At 59.5% G+C, this 17,261-nt stretch overlaps 2 protein-coding genes across 6 annotated transcripts in view; both read left to right on the forward strand.

Annotated features, from left to right (window-relative positions):
• The first annotated feature begins 617 nt into the window (after positions 1-617).
• F7 (coagulation factor VII) lies at positions 618-13,214 on the forward strand. Of its 5 annotated transcripts, none has more exons than XM_065533019.2 (9): positions 618-732; positions 1,692-1,775; positions 3,954-4,114; positions 6,859-6,883; positions 6,957-7,070; positions 8,855-8,995; positions 9,969-10,078; positions 10,681-10,804; positions 11,614-13,214. In XM_065533019.2, exons 1-9 carry the CDS (start codon positions 624-626, stop codon positions 12,207-12,209), a joined length of 1,464 nt encoding a protein of 487 aa, XP_065389091.1. In that variant the 5' UTR covers positions 618-623; the 3' UTR covers positions 12,210-13,214. The 5 variants fall into 5 exon arrangements, with proteins under 5 accessions (XP_065389091.1, XP_065389092.1, XP_065389094.1 ...); XM_065533020.2 differs by having other exon boundaries at positions 6,957-7,061; XM_065533022.2 differs by lacking the exon at positions 6,957-7,070.
• Positions 13,215-15,628: 2,414 nt separating this feature from the next.
• F10 (coagulation factor X) overlaps positions 15,629-17,261 on the forward strand; it is a 28,847-nt gene continuing 27,214 nt past the window's right edge. Inside the window, exon 1 of the mRNA XM_005586296.4 lies at positions 15,629-15,756. Within this exon, the coding sequence (XP_005586353.2) occupies positions 15,687-15,756 (70 nt within the window). The 5' untranslated portion in view covers positions 15,629-15,686. The remainder of the gene's footprint in view (positions 15,757-17,261) is intronic.

Genomic DNA, 17,261 nt, shown 5'->3' on the forward strand with positions numbered 1-17,261 from the left:
GACTCCGTCTCAAAACAACAACAACAAAAACAAACAAAAGACGTAAGACGTGGACCGCTGGAGAATGGGGGTGCTGCCTGCAGTCAAAACAGAGTGGGGCTGCCCAGCTCAGGGCCAGAATGATCCTATTCCCAGCACTTCTCAGTCAGGCTCTGTGGCTCAACTAAGAAACCGGCCTCCCTTGCAGACAATGGCCTAGCTGGCCTGGTCTCCTGGAGGCTCTCTTCAAATATTTACATCCACACCCAAGATACGCTCTCCAGAATTGACTCACATTATTGCTATGGGCCAAGTTTTCATCTGCAGTTTAAATCTGTTTCCCAACCTACGTTCCTATGTCCTAGGGGTTTGGAATTCTAGATCGTATTTGAAGTGTTGGTGTCACACACACACCTTAACACCTGCACGCTGGCAACAAAACCATCCGCTTTGCAGCACAACTGGGGCCGCCTGACCTTTCTCCTGTCCTCCCTGCTTGAGCTCAGCAGCTGGGCAGCAGGGGATGCATGGCCACTGGCCGGCCAGGTGCAGCTCTCAGCTGGGGTGTTCAGAGGACGCCTCTGTCCCCCCCTCCCCCATCCCTCTGTCGCCCTTGGAGGCAGAGAACTTTGCCCGCCAGTCCCATGCGGAATGTCAACAGGCAGAGGCAGCGCTGCAGAGATTTCATCATGGTCTCTCGAGCCCTCGGGCTCCTCTGCCTTCTGCTTGGGCTTCAGGGCTGTCTGGCTGCAGGTGCGTCCGGGGAGATTTTCCCCATAAACTTGGTGGAAGGGCAGTGGGCAAATCCAGGAGCCGACCCGGGCTTCCCAAACCGTCCTTGCTCTGGACACCCCCATTCACCAGGAGGGTTTTCTGGTGGCTCCTGTTCAATTGTTTTCCTTCCAGAAACCAGCATCCAGGCACAGGAGGGGAGGCCCTTCTTAGTAGCCCAGGCTTTGGTGGGATTATTTTTCAAAGAACTTTAGGAGTGGGTGGTGCTTTCTTGGCCCCCATGGGCCCCTGCCTGTTAGGTTGGACAAGCACAGGGAGTCGGGGGCCTCTCAGAGTATGGGAGGTGCTCACAGGCTGCTCCCAGGCTGGGGAGGACAAGTGTGTGGGGGATGGTGCCTGGGGCATGGGGGATGGGGTGTGGAGGATGGGGGGTGGGGATGGCTATGTGGGGTGTGGAGGATGGGCCATGAGGGGGTGGGTCCTGGGAAACGGTATGTGGGGTATGAGGGATGGGGCGTGGGGTGCGGGAGGGGGGTGTGGGAAAGTGTGTGGGGTGTGGGGGATGGGATGTGGGAAGTGGCATGTGGAGTGCAAGGAATGGGGCATGGAGGTGTTGAGCATGGGGTGTGTCGGGTGTGTGGGGTGTGGGGGAGGGGGAATGGAAAGGGTGTGTGGTGTGTGGGGGATGGGGTGAGGGGATGGCGTGGGAGGTGGGGCATGGGGATGGCAGGTGTGGCGTGGGGATGGCGAGTGGGGGGTGGGGCGTGGGGATGGTGACTGTGGGGTGGGGATGGCGAGTGGGGCTGGGGCCTGGGAATGGTGAGTGGGGTGGGGATGGCGAGTACAGGGTGTGGCATGGGGATGGTGAATGGGGCATGAGGATGGCGTGTGGGGATGGCGAGCAGGGGGGTGGGCTGTGAGGGACAGTGCCTGAGATGTGGGGCTGCAGCCCCAGCTCACACATGGCCTTATGACCCCAGCCACCTTCCTGCCCCAGGCGGGGTCGCTGAGGCCTCAGGAGGAGAAAACACAGGACCTGCTGTGGAAGCCAGGGCCTCACAGAGGTGAGCAGGGACTGCCACTGGTTTAGTCCCGGGGCCCAGTGGGGGCCAACATCACCTCCTTGGCCTCCCATGGCAAGGAGCCAGCCCGCGGGGTGGCTACTGCACTGCCCCCCAAGGAGGGTGTTCCCTGCTCAAGAGGAAGTGACCGCTCCAGTTCAGCCTTCCCTGGGACTGGGGTGCAGGTGACCTTATCTTCTTTGTTAAATCCTGTTCCTTCCAGACAATCCTGTGTTATTCATCAGGTTTGCCTCAGTTCTTGAGAGCTTTTCTGATGCAAATCTGCTTTCATCCCAGGGCGGTAGGGGCTCAGCTCACGCCAGCCTCCAGGGGTGTGGGTGTCCTAGAAGTGTGGGTGTCCCGGGGGCGTGGGTGTCCCTGGAGTGTGGGTGTCCTGGGGGCATGGGTGTCCCAGAGCGTGGGTGTCCCTGGAGTGTGGGTGTCCCAGGGGCGTGGGTGTCCCGGAGGCATGGGTGTCCCAGAGCGTGGGTGTCCCGGGGCGTGGGTGTCCCAGGGGCGTGGGTGTCCCGGAAGTGTGGGTGTCCCGGGGCGTGGGTGGCTTGGGGGCATGGGTGTCCCGGGGGCGTGGGTGGCTTGGGGGCGTGGGTGTCCCGGGGGTGTGGGTGTCCCGGGAGCGGGTGTCCCGGGAGTGTGAGTGTCCTGGGGGTGTGGGTGTCCCGGGAGTGTGAGTGTCCCAGGGGCCTGGATGTCGGGGGACTGCAGGGACACCCTTCCCACTCCTGCTGCCCGGGGCACCTCCCCTGAGGACTCCGCCTCCAAGAGCTCCCACCTCCTGGATTCTTTGGTGACCCCCGCCTGCATCCTCAGCCTCCTTCCAAACCAGACCGGTTCTCTAGGGACGTGGACGTGTGAAACTGATTTTAAAGGAAACAGACGGTGGCGTTTCTCTGGGCCCCACGTGGCCCAGTAGCGCCCACCTTCCGTCCCTTCTTCCGCGCTCAGTAACCGATTTAGGCCGCTCCTGCAGAACTCGGGCTCCTGCCCACCTACCACCTGCGTCCACCTGAGGCCTCGTCCTCCCAGCAAAGGTCGTCCCTCCCGAACGCGCCTCCTGCGGCCTCTCCAGAGCCCCTCCCGCGCGTCCTCTCGGCCTCCTCCCGGGCCTCCCTCTCCCGCCTGCCCCACGGCCCGGCCAGTCTCCCCTCGCGGGCTGAGGCGGGTTCAGGCAGCACGGCCGCCCCGGGGGTCACTCCTCGTCCACCACCGCGTGGTGCCCACAGCTCACAGCTCCCGGGAGACGGTCCCCTCAGCTGCAGGGCGTCCTGAAGAACGGCCTGCTCAGAGCTGAGCGCACGGGCTTGCCTCGCCCTGGGCGCCCTTGGCCCTCGCCGACCCCGTTTTCCATGGGCAAAGCGGGGGTCCTACTTGCCTACAAGTAACCGTCGGGGTTACGGAGAGGCCAGGAGCTGTAGCGGGGGCTCTGCTCTCAGGACCGGCCCCAGGAGGATCCGCGCGAGGTCTGGCGCTCCGAGGGGTCGCAGGGCACAGAGGGGCCCCAAGCGGAGGAGGGGGAGGCGGCAGGAGCCCAGGACCGCCCAGAGCCGGCGAGGAAGCCTGGGGCTCGGTGTCGGGGGAGCCGGGCAGGGGCCGCGCCTCGGACCCTCAGCTGCAGGGCGTCCTGAAGAACGGCCTGCTCGGAGCTGAGCGCACGGGCTTGCCTCGCCCTGGGGCGGGGCTTGGGGAAGGCAGATCTGGCCGCCGGAGACGCGGTGCGGATGGAGACGAGGGATTTGGCTTTCCGCGGGCGGCTGTGCACCGCCAAGGCGGCGTTGGCGCGCGGTTCATGTGGGCCCAGGCGGGTGCCCAGCACCCGGGCCGCGCCGCCTTCTCCTCGCCGGCATTAACCCCCAGCCTCACATTTATGCGGCGGCGCCCGCGGCCCCCTTCGGCCCAGCTTCCGCGCGTGCCCCTGAGCGCGCCCTCGGGATCAGCCCCTGGAAGCGGAGAGGCCGGGCCGGGAAGGATGAGTGAGGGGGGTGATCGCCCCAGGAGCACCGCAGGGAGGACGCCCAGCCAGGCCTGCGAGCAGCGCCGCTCCCCTACCCCAGGACGGGGTGGGAAACTGCGATGCCCCCGCTGCGTGGGGCAGGGCCGTGGGGGCGGTCTCCGAGGACTGGGCGCGGCAAGCGGTGAGCGTTTCACGGAACTCGCGTTTTTCAGTCTTCGTAACCCAGGAGGAAGCCCATGGCGTCCTGCACAGGCAGCGGCGCGCCAACTCGTTCCTGGAGGAGCTGCGGCCGGGCTCCCTGGAGAGGGAGTGCAAGGAGGAGCAATGCTCCTTCGAGGAGGCCCGGGAGATCTTCAAGGACCTGGAGAGGACGGTGAGCGCAGCCTCGGGGCGCCCCGCACCGCTGAGACTGCAGGCGGCGCTGGACCAGGCCGTGTGGGGCCGCCTGTGTCTCTCCGGCTGTGGCTGTGAGCGGCGAACACGCAGCGGCGCCCACACTGCGCTTCCTGCGGGGGTCGCTTTCCGCCTGGGGTGACTCCGCTTTCCTGGGCGATTCCCCTCCCTCCCCGTTTCCAGGAACACCCTACCAGGCACACGCTCTCCCTACGCGGCCACTCTGCGCATGCCGGTTTTCACATCAGAAAATACGATTTGAAAAGCACACTTAGGGTGTCCCCCTTAACTTCCTAAGGGAGGCCCCCCAATCCCATAAGGATCCGGGGCAGTCTGCGCATCACGGATGCGCGGCTCACAGAAGGGACGTGGTGAGAAGCTGGCCTGGGGGAGCTGCTCGCGGCCCACACCATGCCACCAGCGGCACCTCCTCAGGGCACATGTCGGGGAGAAAAAACATGTGGGGACCTGGGGCTTTCTCCACCTCACACTCACGGGTCACACAGGACACCTCACACTCAGGGTGCACTTCAAACTCACAGGTCATTACACCTCACACAGGACGCCTCACACAAGACACCTCACACGGCGCACTTCACACTCACAGGTCACCTCACATTCGACACCTCACACTGGGCACACTTCACACTCGGGACACCTCACACTCAGGGTGCACTTCAAGCTCACAGGTCATTACACCTCACACAGGACGCCTCACACAAGACACCTCACACAGGGCACACTTCACACTCACGGGTCACCTCACATTCGACACCTCACACAGATCACCTCACTCAGAGGACACCTCACACTGGGCACACTTCACACTCAGGACACCTCACACTCAGGGTGCACTTCAGACTCACAGGTCATTACACCTCACACAGATCACCTCACTCTTATAGGACACTTCACACTCACAGATCACCTCACTCTCACAGGACACTTCGGACAGGACACACTTCACACAGGCCACCTCAGGTTATGTCAAACTCACAGGTCCCCTCACACAGTCACCTCACACAGTGTACACTTCACACTCACAGGTCCCCTCACACAGGTCACCTCACACAGTCACCTCACACAGTGTACACTTCACACTCACAGGTCCCCTCACACAGGACACCTCACACAGTCACCTCACACAGTGCACACTTCACACAGGTCCCCTCACACAGTCACCTCACACACAGGGCACACTTCACACTCACAGGTCCCCTCACACAGGTCACCTCACACAGGATGCACTTCACACTCATGGGTCCCATCACACACAGGACACCTCACACTCGTCACCTCACACACGTTACATCAAACTCTCAGGTCCCCTCACACAGTCACCTCACACACAGGGCACACTTCACATTCGCAGGTCACCTCACACCAGGCCCACGACTCTCACAGGTCACCACACCTCACACACATCAGCTCACATAGATCATCTCACCCTCACAGGACATCCATCACACTCACAGGTCACGTCACACTCATACCTCACCCACAGGTCACCTCACACAAATCACCTTGCTCACACAGATCACCTCACACACAGGGCACACTTCACACTCACAGGTTCCCTCACACAGGACACCTCACACTCACAGATCACCTCAACACCGATCACCTCACACAGGGGACACTTCATTCTCACAGGTCACCTCACATAGGACATCTCACACACAGGTCACCTCACTCACAGATCACACAGGGCACACTTCACTCACAGATCACACCTCACCTCCCGCTCACAGATCACCTCACTCTCACAGGGCACCTCACTCTCACAGGACACCTCATACAGGGCACACTTCACTCCCACAGGTCACCATACCTCACACAGATCACCTCATACAGATCACTTCATTCTCACAGGATACCTCACACTCAGGGCACACTTCACACTCACAGGTCACCTCACACAAGGCACCCTTCACACTCACAGGTCACCACACCTCACACAGATCATCTCACTCTCACAGGACCCCTCACACTCAGATTATCTCACACTCAGGTCGCCACACCTCACACTCTTAGGATGTCTCACGCAGGATGCCTCACAGTCACAGAGAACCACATCTCATATGCACAAGACACTTCACATTCACAGGACACCTCATGCTCACAGGAAGCCTCACACTCACAGGAAGTCCAGCTGTCTGAGACAAAGGCTAACATGACCCTTTCCGGGCAAATTGAGGATGGTCATGCCTAGCATTTTTATCCACCTAGTTTTCAAAGCATTTCTCATCTGTTGTATTCTCACAGCACCCTGTGAGTTTAAGTTTAGGTGGCCAACAGTTTCTTCAGCAATCACTTTTTTCTGTGGAGTGCTTTTGCTGTTTGTGGAAGATTTTGCATCTGCTACTGCACCCTCTCCCGGTGTCAGCCGGTGTGTGTGGCCACCCTGTCAGAGATGGAGCTGTGGCTCAAAGCCTGTGTACCTCATCCCAGGTCCACAGCTCAGCGACAGAAGAGTCAGGGCTGAACCTCGGGTGTTCTGACCTGGGAGCAGGAAATGTGTGGTCACCCATAGTTTCAGAAGTCCTGGGGAGGGGCCAAGATTGGAAGAAATCTACCTCAGCTCTGCAGGAAAGTCTGGCTTCCTGAGCCCACCCCGCCAGGCCCAGGTCCAAGTTCCCCAACCCCAGCTCGTGGTTTGTCCAGTGCTCACCGTTGGGTGCACTGGTGAAGGTGCTCACGAGGCTTTCTCTTTTGTTCCCTCAGAAGCTGTTCTGGATTTCTTACAGTGGTGAGTAGATGATCGCCACCAATCCTGCCTGCAACCCTTCTCCTCAGCGTACTGACGCCAGCCCATTCCACAGATGGGGACCAGTGTGCCTCAAATCCGTGCCAGAATGGGGGCTCCTGCAAGGACCAGCTCCAGTCCTATATCTGCTTCTGCCTCCCTTCCTTCGAGGGCCGGAACTGTGAGAAGAGTGAGGCCCCACTTTGGGTCCCATATTTGCAGAGGGCCTGGCCAACCGGGTTGCAGGGTGCACAACCTGGTGGGGTGTGTGGACCGGGCATTCTGGGCTCAGCCCCAGTTGGAATTTGGTCTAGGTGACCTTGAAGTCCCTTCTAGTCTGAGGTCTTTGACAGGGACCCAAGGTTCTAATTCTCAGACTCAGTGGCCCCTTGGGCTCCCGGCCCTGGGCAATTCTCAGCCCTCGAGATGGCCCAGCTGAGAGTCCCTGTGTCCCTGTCCCACTTCCACGTCCCACCAGGCAGCACCGCTTGGTAAACTTCCCCTTCTCTACTTTCCATTACAAAGGTTTGAGGTGTTTTTTGTTTGTTTGTTTGTTTTTGGTTTTGTTTTGTTTTGTTTACCATCTGAATATTAAATTATTGCAAAGTTTGAGGCCCCCAACTTCCCTTAGGTTCAGTAATTCACTAGAAGGACTCATAGAACCCACTGAAGTGGATACACTCACAGTTACCATTTATTACAGCAAAGGAAGCTGACTTAAGTCTGCAGAGGAACCGGGCACAAACTTCCCATTGTCCCCTCCCTGTGGGGTCATGTGGACACTTCTCCCAGAAGGACGTGTGATGAGACGTGGGAAGTACTGCCAACTTGGGAAGCTCTATGAGCCCCGGTGTCCAGAGGTTTTATCAGGGCTCAATCACACAGACCCAGCTGACCACCCACACGGCTGACCTCAGTCTCAGCCCCTCCAGAGGCCAAGCCAATAGTGTGGCCCGAGGCCCTGCCATCATCACATTGTCAGCTAGACCATCCAGCATGGCCCAAGGTCCGGGTAAACACCAACATTCCCTCAGGGCTTAGCGATCACTTCCCAGGAAATGTGTGGTCACCCTTCCAAGGGCTTAGCGATCACTTCCCAGGAAATGTGTGGTCACCCTTCCAAGGGCTTAGCGATCACTTCCCAGGAGCCAAGGCAAAGGCTACCCTTTCCCTGGGAACAGCAGCTCATCCTTGACCACCCAAGGTGGTTCATTCTCACACTGAACGAGCTCTCCGGCACAGCAGCCACTTTCTTCTCTTAAGTAGAAGAGAGCCCAGCAAGGTGGGGCAGGCTGAAGAGAGAGGCTTCCTGCTGGTCATCTGGGTCCAGAATGCCTGGGGATCTCTGCTCAGCCCTGGTGCCCAGCAGCCCTGGTGTGCATCCTGCAGGGCAGGCCTTCCCGCCGGAGTCCTGGACTTACTCAGGGCCACTGCCCTTGCCCACATCAATCAAAGTCAGGCTGCCGGTTCTGCTGCTTCTGTCTGAGCCCATGGCCAGTGCTGGGACTGACTGTCCCTAGGCGGGCTCACGGTGGCATGAGGCCAGCTTGGAGAACTGTCTCAGCGCTCTGGTCCTCTCATCAGTTGAGTCTGATTGGAAGTCCCTTGGATACTTTTACCATCCCTACGGGACTTTCACTTTCCCCCAGGCTCCCCTCAGCTTCCCATCAGCTGCTCGGAAGAGTGGTCACCCTGGAGGCCACTGCCCACCAGCCAGGCACCCCCCCAAATGCAACTGCAGCCAGCGCTGCCCCCGACTGGCAAGGCTGTTCAGACATGTGACTCCTCTGATCCAGGCCTTGTCCTTTGGATCAGTCCACGGAGCAGGCGGTGCCAAGCTCAGGCTCTGTCGCCCACAGCTCAGTGCCCCTTCCAGGCAGAACGCCGCTGCTGACTTAGGGCACGGCATCCCCCGGGGCTGGCTCTCACTGACCCAAAGAGGCCCCTCTCAGGGTATCCCCTTCCTGTCCGCAGACAAGGACGACCAGCTGATCTGCGTGAACGAGAACGGCGGCTGTGAGCAGTACTGCAGTGACCACGCGGGTGCCAAGCGCTCCTGTTGGTGCCACGAGGGGTACTCGCTGCTGGCAGACGGGGTGTCCTGCATGCCCACAGGTGACCAGGCTTCATGTCCCAGTCCCAGATGACACCAGTCCCTGTCCCACTACGGATTATCTTACTGGACAAAAGACGGGTGGGGGTGGCTTCACATCTGAGCACCAACCATGCGCTGACCAACCGTGAGGTAGGATCTGGGCACCAAGGGTGGCACAGGCCAGAGCGACAGTGACTAGGATGGGCACCCTGGGGGCAGTCCCTGAATGGCCTCAGGCCCCCTACCCATGCTAGGCAGACCAGGGGAGCCAAGCAAGGCTCTATCTCACGTCCAACTCCCACTCGCAGGACCTCCGCTGGGGTTCGTGAATCTACCTTGGCACAGGCAGTGTCTGTACTGACTGCTGCCCGCTCTGAATTCCAAAACTTGTAAAGGCTCCTGGGAAAATGGGATGTTTCTCCAAACCAGCCTGGAACAAATGGGCTGCACTTCCAAAGGCAGGGACACCCCACGCCCACTGTGTCTCGAAGAGGTGGACGTGCCCACCCTGGCCACACAGCCTGGGACTCAGCCCACCACCTCCTCAGGTTTTCTTTCTGGCCCACGACCTTGATTGGAGCAGATCAAAACTAAGCGTGGGATCAAAACAACAGAGTTGTTTGTGACGTTGATTCATCTTTAGGTAGAATTTCATTCACCTTTTACTAAAGTCAAGCAACACATTTTCCCCCTGAAAAGTGAGCAGAGGGCAATATTAAGACGTAAGCCCTCCATCTCCTCCAAAACCAGCCCTGACCATTGTCTCCTCAGCCAGCCACTTCCGCAAGGGCCTCTCATGGCCCAGCCCCAGCAGTCAGGCCCAGCCGAGGCCCTGCTTTCCACCATCCCTGGGCCCTGGCAGCTCCTGCTCCTGGGGGCCTCCCATAGCCTCGGCCTCAAGGCCTCTCAGAGGATGGGTGTTTCTGAATCTTTCCTAGTGGCTCGTTCATCCTTCACAAATTTCTGCATCTTTCTGACTTTTGTTTTACACAGTTGAATATCCATGTGGAAAAATACCTATTCTGGAAAAAAGAAATGCCAGCAAACCCCAAGGCCGAATTGTCGGGGGCAGGGTGTGCCCCAAAGGGGAGTGTCCATGGCAGGTAAGGCTTCCCTTGGCTTCAGGATTCCAAGCCCTGAGGGTCTTGGAGCCTTTTGAATGTGAGCTGAACAACAGTTCTGGAAGGGAAAATGGGCAGGTCAGCCCCAAGGCCACCAGGCTCCAAGTCAGCCCACCTAGAACCTCTAGCTCGCTGCACCCCCATGCTTTCAGTGGGGCAAGGAAGGAGAAAAGAAGGCAACACTCGCTGAGGGTCTACCCTGTGCAGAGAACCCTGCGAGATGCCCCTCCCGAGTTGTCACGTCGTCCTCACTGTTACTCTTTGAGGTGGGATCTTTGCCTGATCTTTGCAAAATCAGGAGCATTGGATCAAAGCTATGTGAAGATCCCGTGAGGTGAACAGTGAAATCTCACAGCGACGTTTGTATTGTTGGGCTGTGCCCAAGAGCACGTCTCGGCTAGAGAGGGGCACAGCCTCCCAGAGCCAGGTCTGAGCAGCTTTGCCTGGGAGGGATCTGCAAAGACCCCAGGATTTCAGAAACAAATTGTGCAATGCCAGAGGTCCCTTGGCGTGCCCGGGAGGGCGAGTCATCAGAGAAACAATGACAGTAATGTGACTTCCATGCCTCCTGTCCCCCCGCCCAGGTCCTGTTGTTGGTGAATGGAGCTCAGCTGTGTGGAGGGACCCTGATAAACACCATCTGGGTGGTCTCTGCGGCCCACTGTTTCGACAAAATCAAGAGCTGGAGGAACTTGACCGCGGTGCTGGGTAGGTGCCGCTCTCCCCTGTGTGACCGCGGTGCTGGGTAGGTGCCGCTCTCCCCTGTGTGACCGCGGTGCTGGGTAGGTACCACTCTCCTCTGACCGCGTTGCTGGGTGGGTACTGCTCTCCCATCTGACTGCTGTGCTGGTTACGCGCCGCTCTCCCGTCTGACGATGGTGCTGAGTAGGCGCCACTCTCCCCTGTCTGACCACGGCTCTCAAGTGTCTCAGGGGCCGCAGCTCTGGGCTTCGTGCTGTCACTTCCACAGACAGACAGACATCTCCAAAAGGGGAGCAACTGTGCTAGGCATGACTGCTGTGGCCACCGTCCTCTCAGCCACTTTCCCATGCCCAAATAAAATGGTAAAAGACAGGGGTTCTGCCCATCCTGCCTCACCTGGCCAAGAGCCCATAGGAGGATGCAACTCCCAGGGCTTCGTGGGACCACTGGGTGGCAGGGACTGTGCTCACTGGGTTTACAGGTGAGATGAACATTCCCAGGAGGGCACTTGGCTGGGAAGAACTGTGGAGAATCAGGGCACACCCTGCCCCCCCAGCTGCCAGGTCTCAGCACCCCTTCCCCACCTCAACGCCCAGGCCCCAGATTCACCCCAGTTCACACGTCCCCACGTGAGCCACAGGCTGCCACCTGCGGCAGGCTGGCCAGGCCACCTTGGGGTTGGATGCAGGCCCCCCTCACCCCAAAAGGAGACTGCAGCCCCTGCAGACCTAGAAATGGCCACAGCCCGTCCCCATGCACCAGGGGGCCAGGCAGCAGGTAGTGGGATGGGCCTGAGCAAGGCTCCCTCCTTCCAGGCGAGCACGACCTCAGCGAGCACGAAGGGGATGAGCAGAGCCGGCGGGTGGCGCAGGTCATCATCCCCAGCACGTATGTCCTGGGCGCCACCAACCACGACATCGCGCTGCTCCGCCTGCAGCAGCCCGTGGTCCTCACTGACCATGTGGTGCCCCTCTGCCTGCCCGAACGGACGTTCTCCGAGAGGACGCTGGCCTTCGTGCGCTTCTCGTTGGTCAGCGGCTGGGGTCAGCTGCTGGACCGTGGTGCCACAGCCCTGGAGCTCATGGCCCTCAACGTGCCCCGGCTGATGACCCAGGACTGCCTGCAGCAGTCACAGAAGGCAGAAGCCTCCCCGAATATCACGGAGTACATGTTCTGTGCCGGCTACTCGGACGGCAGCAGGGACTCCTGCAAGGGGGACAGTGGAGGCCCACACGCCACCCGCTACCGGGGCACGTGGTACCTGACAGGCATCGTCAGCTGGGGCCAGGGCTGCGCAGCCGTGGGCCACTTCGGGGTGTACACCAGGGTCTCCCAGTACATCGAGTGGCTGCAAAAGCTCATGCACTCAGAGCCACGCCCAGGCGTCCTCCTGCGAGCCCCATTTCCCTAGCCTAGCAGCCCTGCCCCCTGGAGAGAAAGCCAAGGCTGTGTAGAACTGTTCTGGCACAAAATCCCATCGATTCTTCTGCAGTTCATGGGGTAGAGGAGGGCATGGGAGGGAGGGAGAGGTGGGGAGGGAGACAGAGACAGAAACAGAGAGACAAAGAGACAGGGAGAGACTGAGGGAGAGGTTCTGAGGACATGGAGAGACTCAAAGAGACTCCAAGATTCAAAGAGCCTAATAGAGACACAGAGAAGGAATCGAAAAGATGAGATGCAGAGGCAGACAGGCGCTGGACAGAGGGGCAGGGGAATGCCGCGGTTGTCCTGGAGGCAGACAGCCCAGCTGAGCCTCCTTATCTCTCTTCAGCGAAGCCCACCTGCCCGTGATCTGCTGGCCTCAGGCTGCTGTTCTGCCTTCATTGCTGGAGACACTAGAGGCATGTACACACGTGGATGCATACACACACACCAATGCACACACACACAGAGATATGCACACACACGGATGCACACACAGAGGGTCACACAGAGATATGCAAACACACTGACACACACATACAGAGATATGCACATACACAGATGCATATACACAGATATGCGCACACACGGATGCGTGCACACCACACCAATGCACACACACACTAATGCACCCACACGGATGCAGAGAGATATGCACACACCGATGTGCACATACACAGATATGCACACACACAGATGCACACAGATATGCACACACATGGATGAGTGCACACACACCAATGTACACACACAGATATGCACACACGGATGCACACACACCGATGCTGACTCCATGTGTGCTGTCCTCCAAAGGCGGTTGTTTAGCTCTCACTTTTCTCGTTCTTATCCATTATCATCTTCATTTCAGACAATTCAGAAGCATCACCATGCATGTTGGCAAATGCCCCAAACTCTCCCCCAAATGTGCCGGGCTGCACAGGCCGTTCCCCACCGGCTTCCCAACTTCACAATAAATGGCTGCATCTCCTCCGCACGCCTGTGGGGCCTGCCACCCACCGTGTAGCCTGTGATTCATTTTCAGAGCCCCCAGTGCTCATCCTCTGAGATGCTTTTTTCTTTCACAGTTTTCAGCATCACTGAAATGAACCCTCACATGGCAGCTGTTCTTTTTAAAAACAAAAGCTCTTTGATAGATGTTTGAGGCTGTAGCTCCCAGGACCCTGTGGAATTGGTTGTTCTCTCCCTGCCACAGCCCTTGTCAATGATACTTCGCAGAGACCCTGGGAGCACCTGCTTGAGAATCAGGGACATACCACTAAATGCAGGTTCCCAGGCCCTGGCTGCAGTGGGAGGACCTGGCAAGCTGCACTCTTGCTGAGTCCCCAGGGTGGTGGGGGAAGAATGAGAAACACATGAGCAGAGAAATGGGGAGGTGACAGACACTGCCCGCACTCAGACTCCAGCAAGCATGGCTCAGAGAGCGGACTCAACGCCATCCCTGTAGGGCCGTCCTGGGCACCAGTGGCGCTCACAGCAGCAAGGCAGGCACCAGCAACCCACCTCGGGGGCACTCAGGCAACATCTACTTTAGAGCAGACAGGGTCCGTGAACTACAGCCGAGGGCTGCTTCCAAGCCACCCTGCTCTTGTAAATAAAGTTTTATGGGAACACATCCACGTTAGTGTCCATGGAGTGGCCGTGACAGAGATGTCCAGCCAGACAGACCAGCTGACCCGCCAAGCCCAGCATGATTAGTGTCAGGACCTCTGCCGAAGATGCTGGCTGACCCTGGCCAGACCCCAGTTCCTAATGCCCCCACACAGGGACGGGGGCCAGTGGCGGGCCCTGATCAGGTCAGAGCTGGCTCTGCTTTCTCTTTTGTCCGAGTGACTGGGGAGTCATGCGGGGTCCTGGTGGGGTGCCAGCCTCCCTTCTTGCCAATGGGAAATGCAGGCACCCACCTCACGGTGCTGCTGAAGGAGGGGGCCCGGGACTCTCCAGAAACTTTGCTGAAGGGCCTGGGCACCCTCGAAGGCTACATTTCTTATGGGACGTGCCACCTGCCATGGCTCAGCTCCAGCTTTCTGTGAGTGGCGAGATAGAATACAGGGAGGCCACTGGCCATGGGCCTGCGACAGGGTGGGGCGAGGCAGCAGGCTCGGGCCTCCAAAGCCAGCATCACCACCCAGCGTTGATGAAAAAGACTGCATGTCTGCCATGAGCATCCTGCTGCTGGTGCACACACCACATTGGTCTCTCCATACAAACGTGCCTAGAGGCGATGTCGGAGTGTGGAGACCACGAGAGGCAGGAGTCAGACATCTGGTGCCACCAGGAAGGCCCCTCTCAGAGGACTGGGCTGTGCGTGGTGCCCACCGTGGGAGGCTACCCTGGCGTTGGCACCCAGTGCCATCAGTTTGTGTAGTCGGGTGGGGCCCAGTGAGCACCTCCTGTGTGCCAGGCACAATGACGCACAATGTGTGCACACCAGGCCCAGGTGCAGGTGGCTGCGAGACGGGCAACACATCAAGGCAGACACACCGTGAGGCAGTGGCCAGCACTGTGGGTTTTAGGGGCGTTGCTCCGGCCACTACGGCATAGCAGGTAGTGATTGCCACACTGGCCAAGTTTTAGACCATTTATTCCAGGGACCCCAGAAGCAAAAATCCTGGCTGCACCTCCCGGTGACTCCCACAGCCATTGAGCGGAGACGCTCAGGGACCTGGTGACAGGAGGTTTCTGTGCTGGAGAATGAGCCCAGAAGCCCTCTCAGCCTCGGAACAGTGTGGCCAGTGGTGGGCAGGTCAGGAGGGGTTTCAGACAGAGCCTGTCCCTCCAGATGGTCAGGGGAGGGCCACTCCCCACAGAAGTACATGTTGGGACCATGTGGGCACAGAAGGTTTGGGGGTGGGTGGGGCAGGTACCAGCCTGGCCTGTGGGAGACCGTGGTGCAGATGCCAAGCCCCCCCGTGACATCAGACCACCTGACACCACCCAGAGAATGGCCGTGAGCGGAAGGGCCCGCCCAGAAGCAAGCAGGGCCTTGGGGCAGAAGTCCTGGGCTCAGACCCCACACTCACTGCCGGTGGCCCCGGGCTCCGGCTTCTGTGCTCTCTAGACGTAGTTTTCTGTTCTGGAAAAATGATATTTTTATGTGATTGTGAGGACTGAGAGCTAGATGTAAACATCTGGAAACTACAAAACAAGCATGAAATGATGTTTTTATTCTTAGAACAGAAAGTCCCCGCGCCCGCGGACCTGGTGACCGATGAGGATGAGGTTCTGCGGGGCCTCTCCGGCTGCCCAGCTCTGCCTGGGGAAGGTGGGGCCAGAGTGGCTGTGTTCCCAGCGTGGTCATTCCCCTGCGTCGCCAGCGGGCCTCGGCTCCAATCAGGGGGCCTAAGCCAAGTGACAAGCAGCCGCACAACAGCCATCCCGGCCGGGCGTGGACTTTGCTCCGGCAGCCTGTCCCAGTGAGGACAGGCACACGGTACTCGGCCACACCATGGGGCGCCCACTGCACCTCGTCCTGCTCAGTGCCTTCTTGGCCAGCCTCCTGCTGCCCGGGGAAAGTCGTAAGTGCCCCCCGCCCTTCAGGCCCAAAGGCAGCCCTGGGGAGCAGGGAGGGGCGGCAGTTGGGGAAACCCTCTCATCTCCGCAGCCTGGACAGTGGGTGTCTTGGCCTCTGTCAGAGGCTGGCCTCAGATGGCTGGGCTTGGCCTTTCCAGCCAAGGGCGTCCTCAAGGCCAGCTGTGGCTCCCTGTGGCTGAGAGTCAGACGGGAGGATCAGAGGTCACAGAGACAAAAACACAAGGACGGAGTCAGCGAGAGAGAGAGGGAGAGGGAGGGAGAAACGGAGACACAGTGAGATGGGAGGCCAAAAGGCAAAGACAGAGATAGACAGGGAGACAGAGACAGAGGGAGAGGTGGGAGCAGGCAAAGACAGGACAGTTGGCCGTCTGCCACCACAGGGAGGCACAGGACGAGGGGCACAGCAGAGGAGCTCCCAGGGAAGAGGAGGCTGAGCCGAGCCAGTGCCACCACCCTGGGACTGGCTCCGCCTGGGAAGGGCTGCCTAATGCACAGCTGGACAGGTGGGAGCAGCAGGGCTGTCCAGGACCCCCAGGCCTCTCCAAAAGCAGAGGCCCAGAAAGGGCAGAAGCCAGGCAAGGCTGGGGGCAGCGGAGGAAGAGGAGGCCCCTCTGGTGGGGACACGAGAGATGGGGACCCTAGACTTGTTTGCATCCTGGATAAAGTGGACAGGCAGGGGCACCAAGGGGACCCAGGCCTGGGAAGGGAGTGTGTGAGGGAGAGATGGAGCAGGGGAGACCCTCGTGGGGTGGAAAGGGGAGACTCCCGGGAAGGCTGAGTGGATCCTCAGTGCATCGCTGACCTAAACGGCCCCTCCGCCTGGTGGCCTGGAGCTCCAGTCACATCACCCGGGGGTCTTCTCCATCCCACCCTCAGTCCCCTGTCCTCCCCAGCCTCTGTCCCCTGAGCCATGTCTTCCCGTCTCCCGCACAGAACGGAACTCTTCATGGGGTACTGTGTGGCTCCGTCTCGCCCAGCCTTCTCCCCGCCCCTCAGGCCACACCGCCCCGTGCAGGAGCCCACCGTGATGTGTGTGGTGTGATGAGATCAGCGCAGGTGCAACAAGGCCCTGGAAGGGCCCATGCCGTCATCGTTGACAGCAAAGCCACTCTGCAAACAGACAGATGCTTCATTGCATTGGTAGAAAATTCTGCAACCAGAATGCTCGGGGCTTCTGAGATCCTAAGCCCAGCCTGAGGCTCTGGAAGCTGCTCTGGCTTCTTGGGAGTGGAAGTTGGCAGGACTCCTCTTCCTGGGAAGAAGCAGAGGGTGGAGATGAGAGGACAGGCCAGGAGCCCACCCAGACCCACAGGAGGAAACTAGGGGAGTCACGCGGGGTCCTGGTGGAGCGCCAGCCTCCCTTCCTGCCAATGGGAAATGCAGGCGCCCACCTCACGGACCTCTGGGTCCACAGGGTCTTGACACCCTTAGCTGTGTGATGCAGACCTGACCCATGACCATGGCCTGTGGTGTCCCCGGGGGCCGGCCT

Source organism: Macaca fascicularis, chromosome 17, assembly GCF_037993035.2.
Source record: "Macaca fascicularis isolate 582-1 chromosome 17, T2T-MFA8v1.1".
Lineage (NCBI taxonomy): Eukaryota > Metazoa > Chordata > Mammalia > Primates > Cercopithecidae > Macaca > Macaca fascicularis.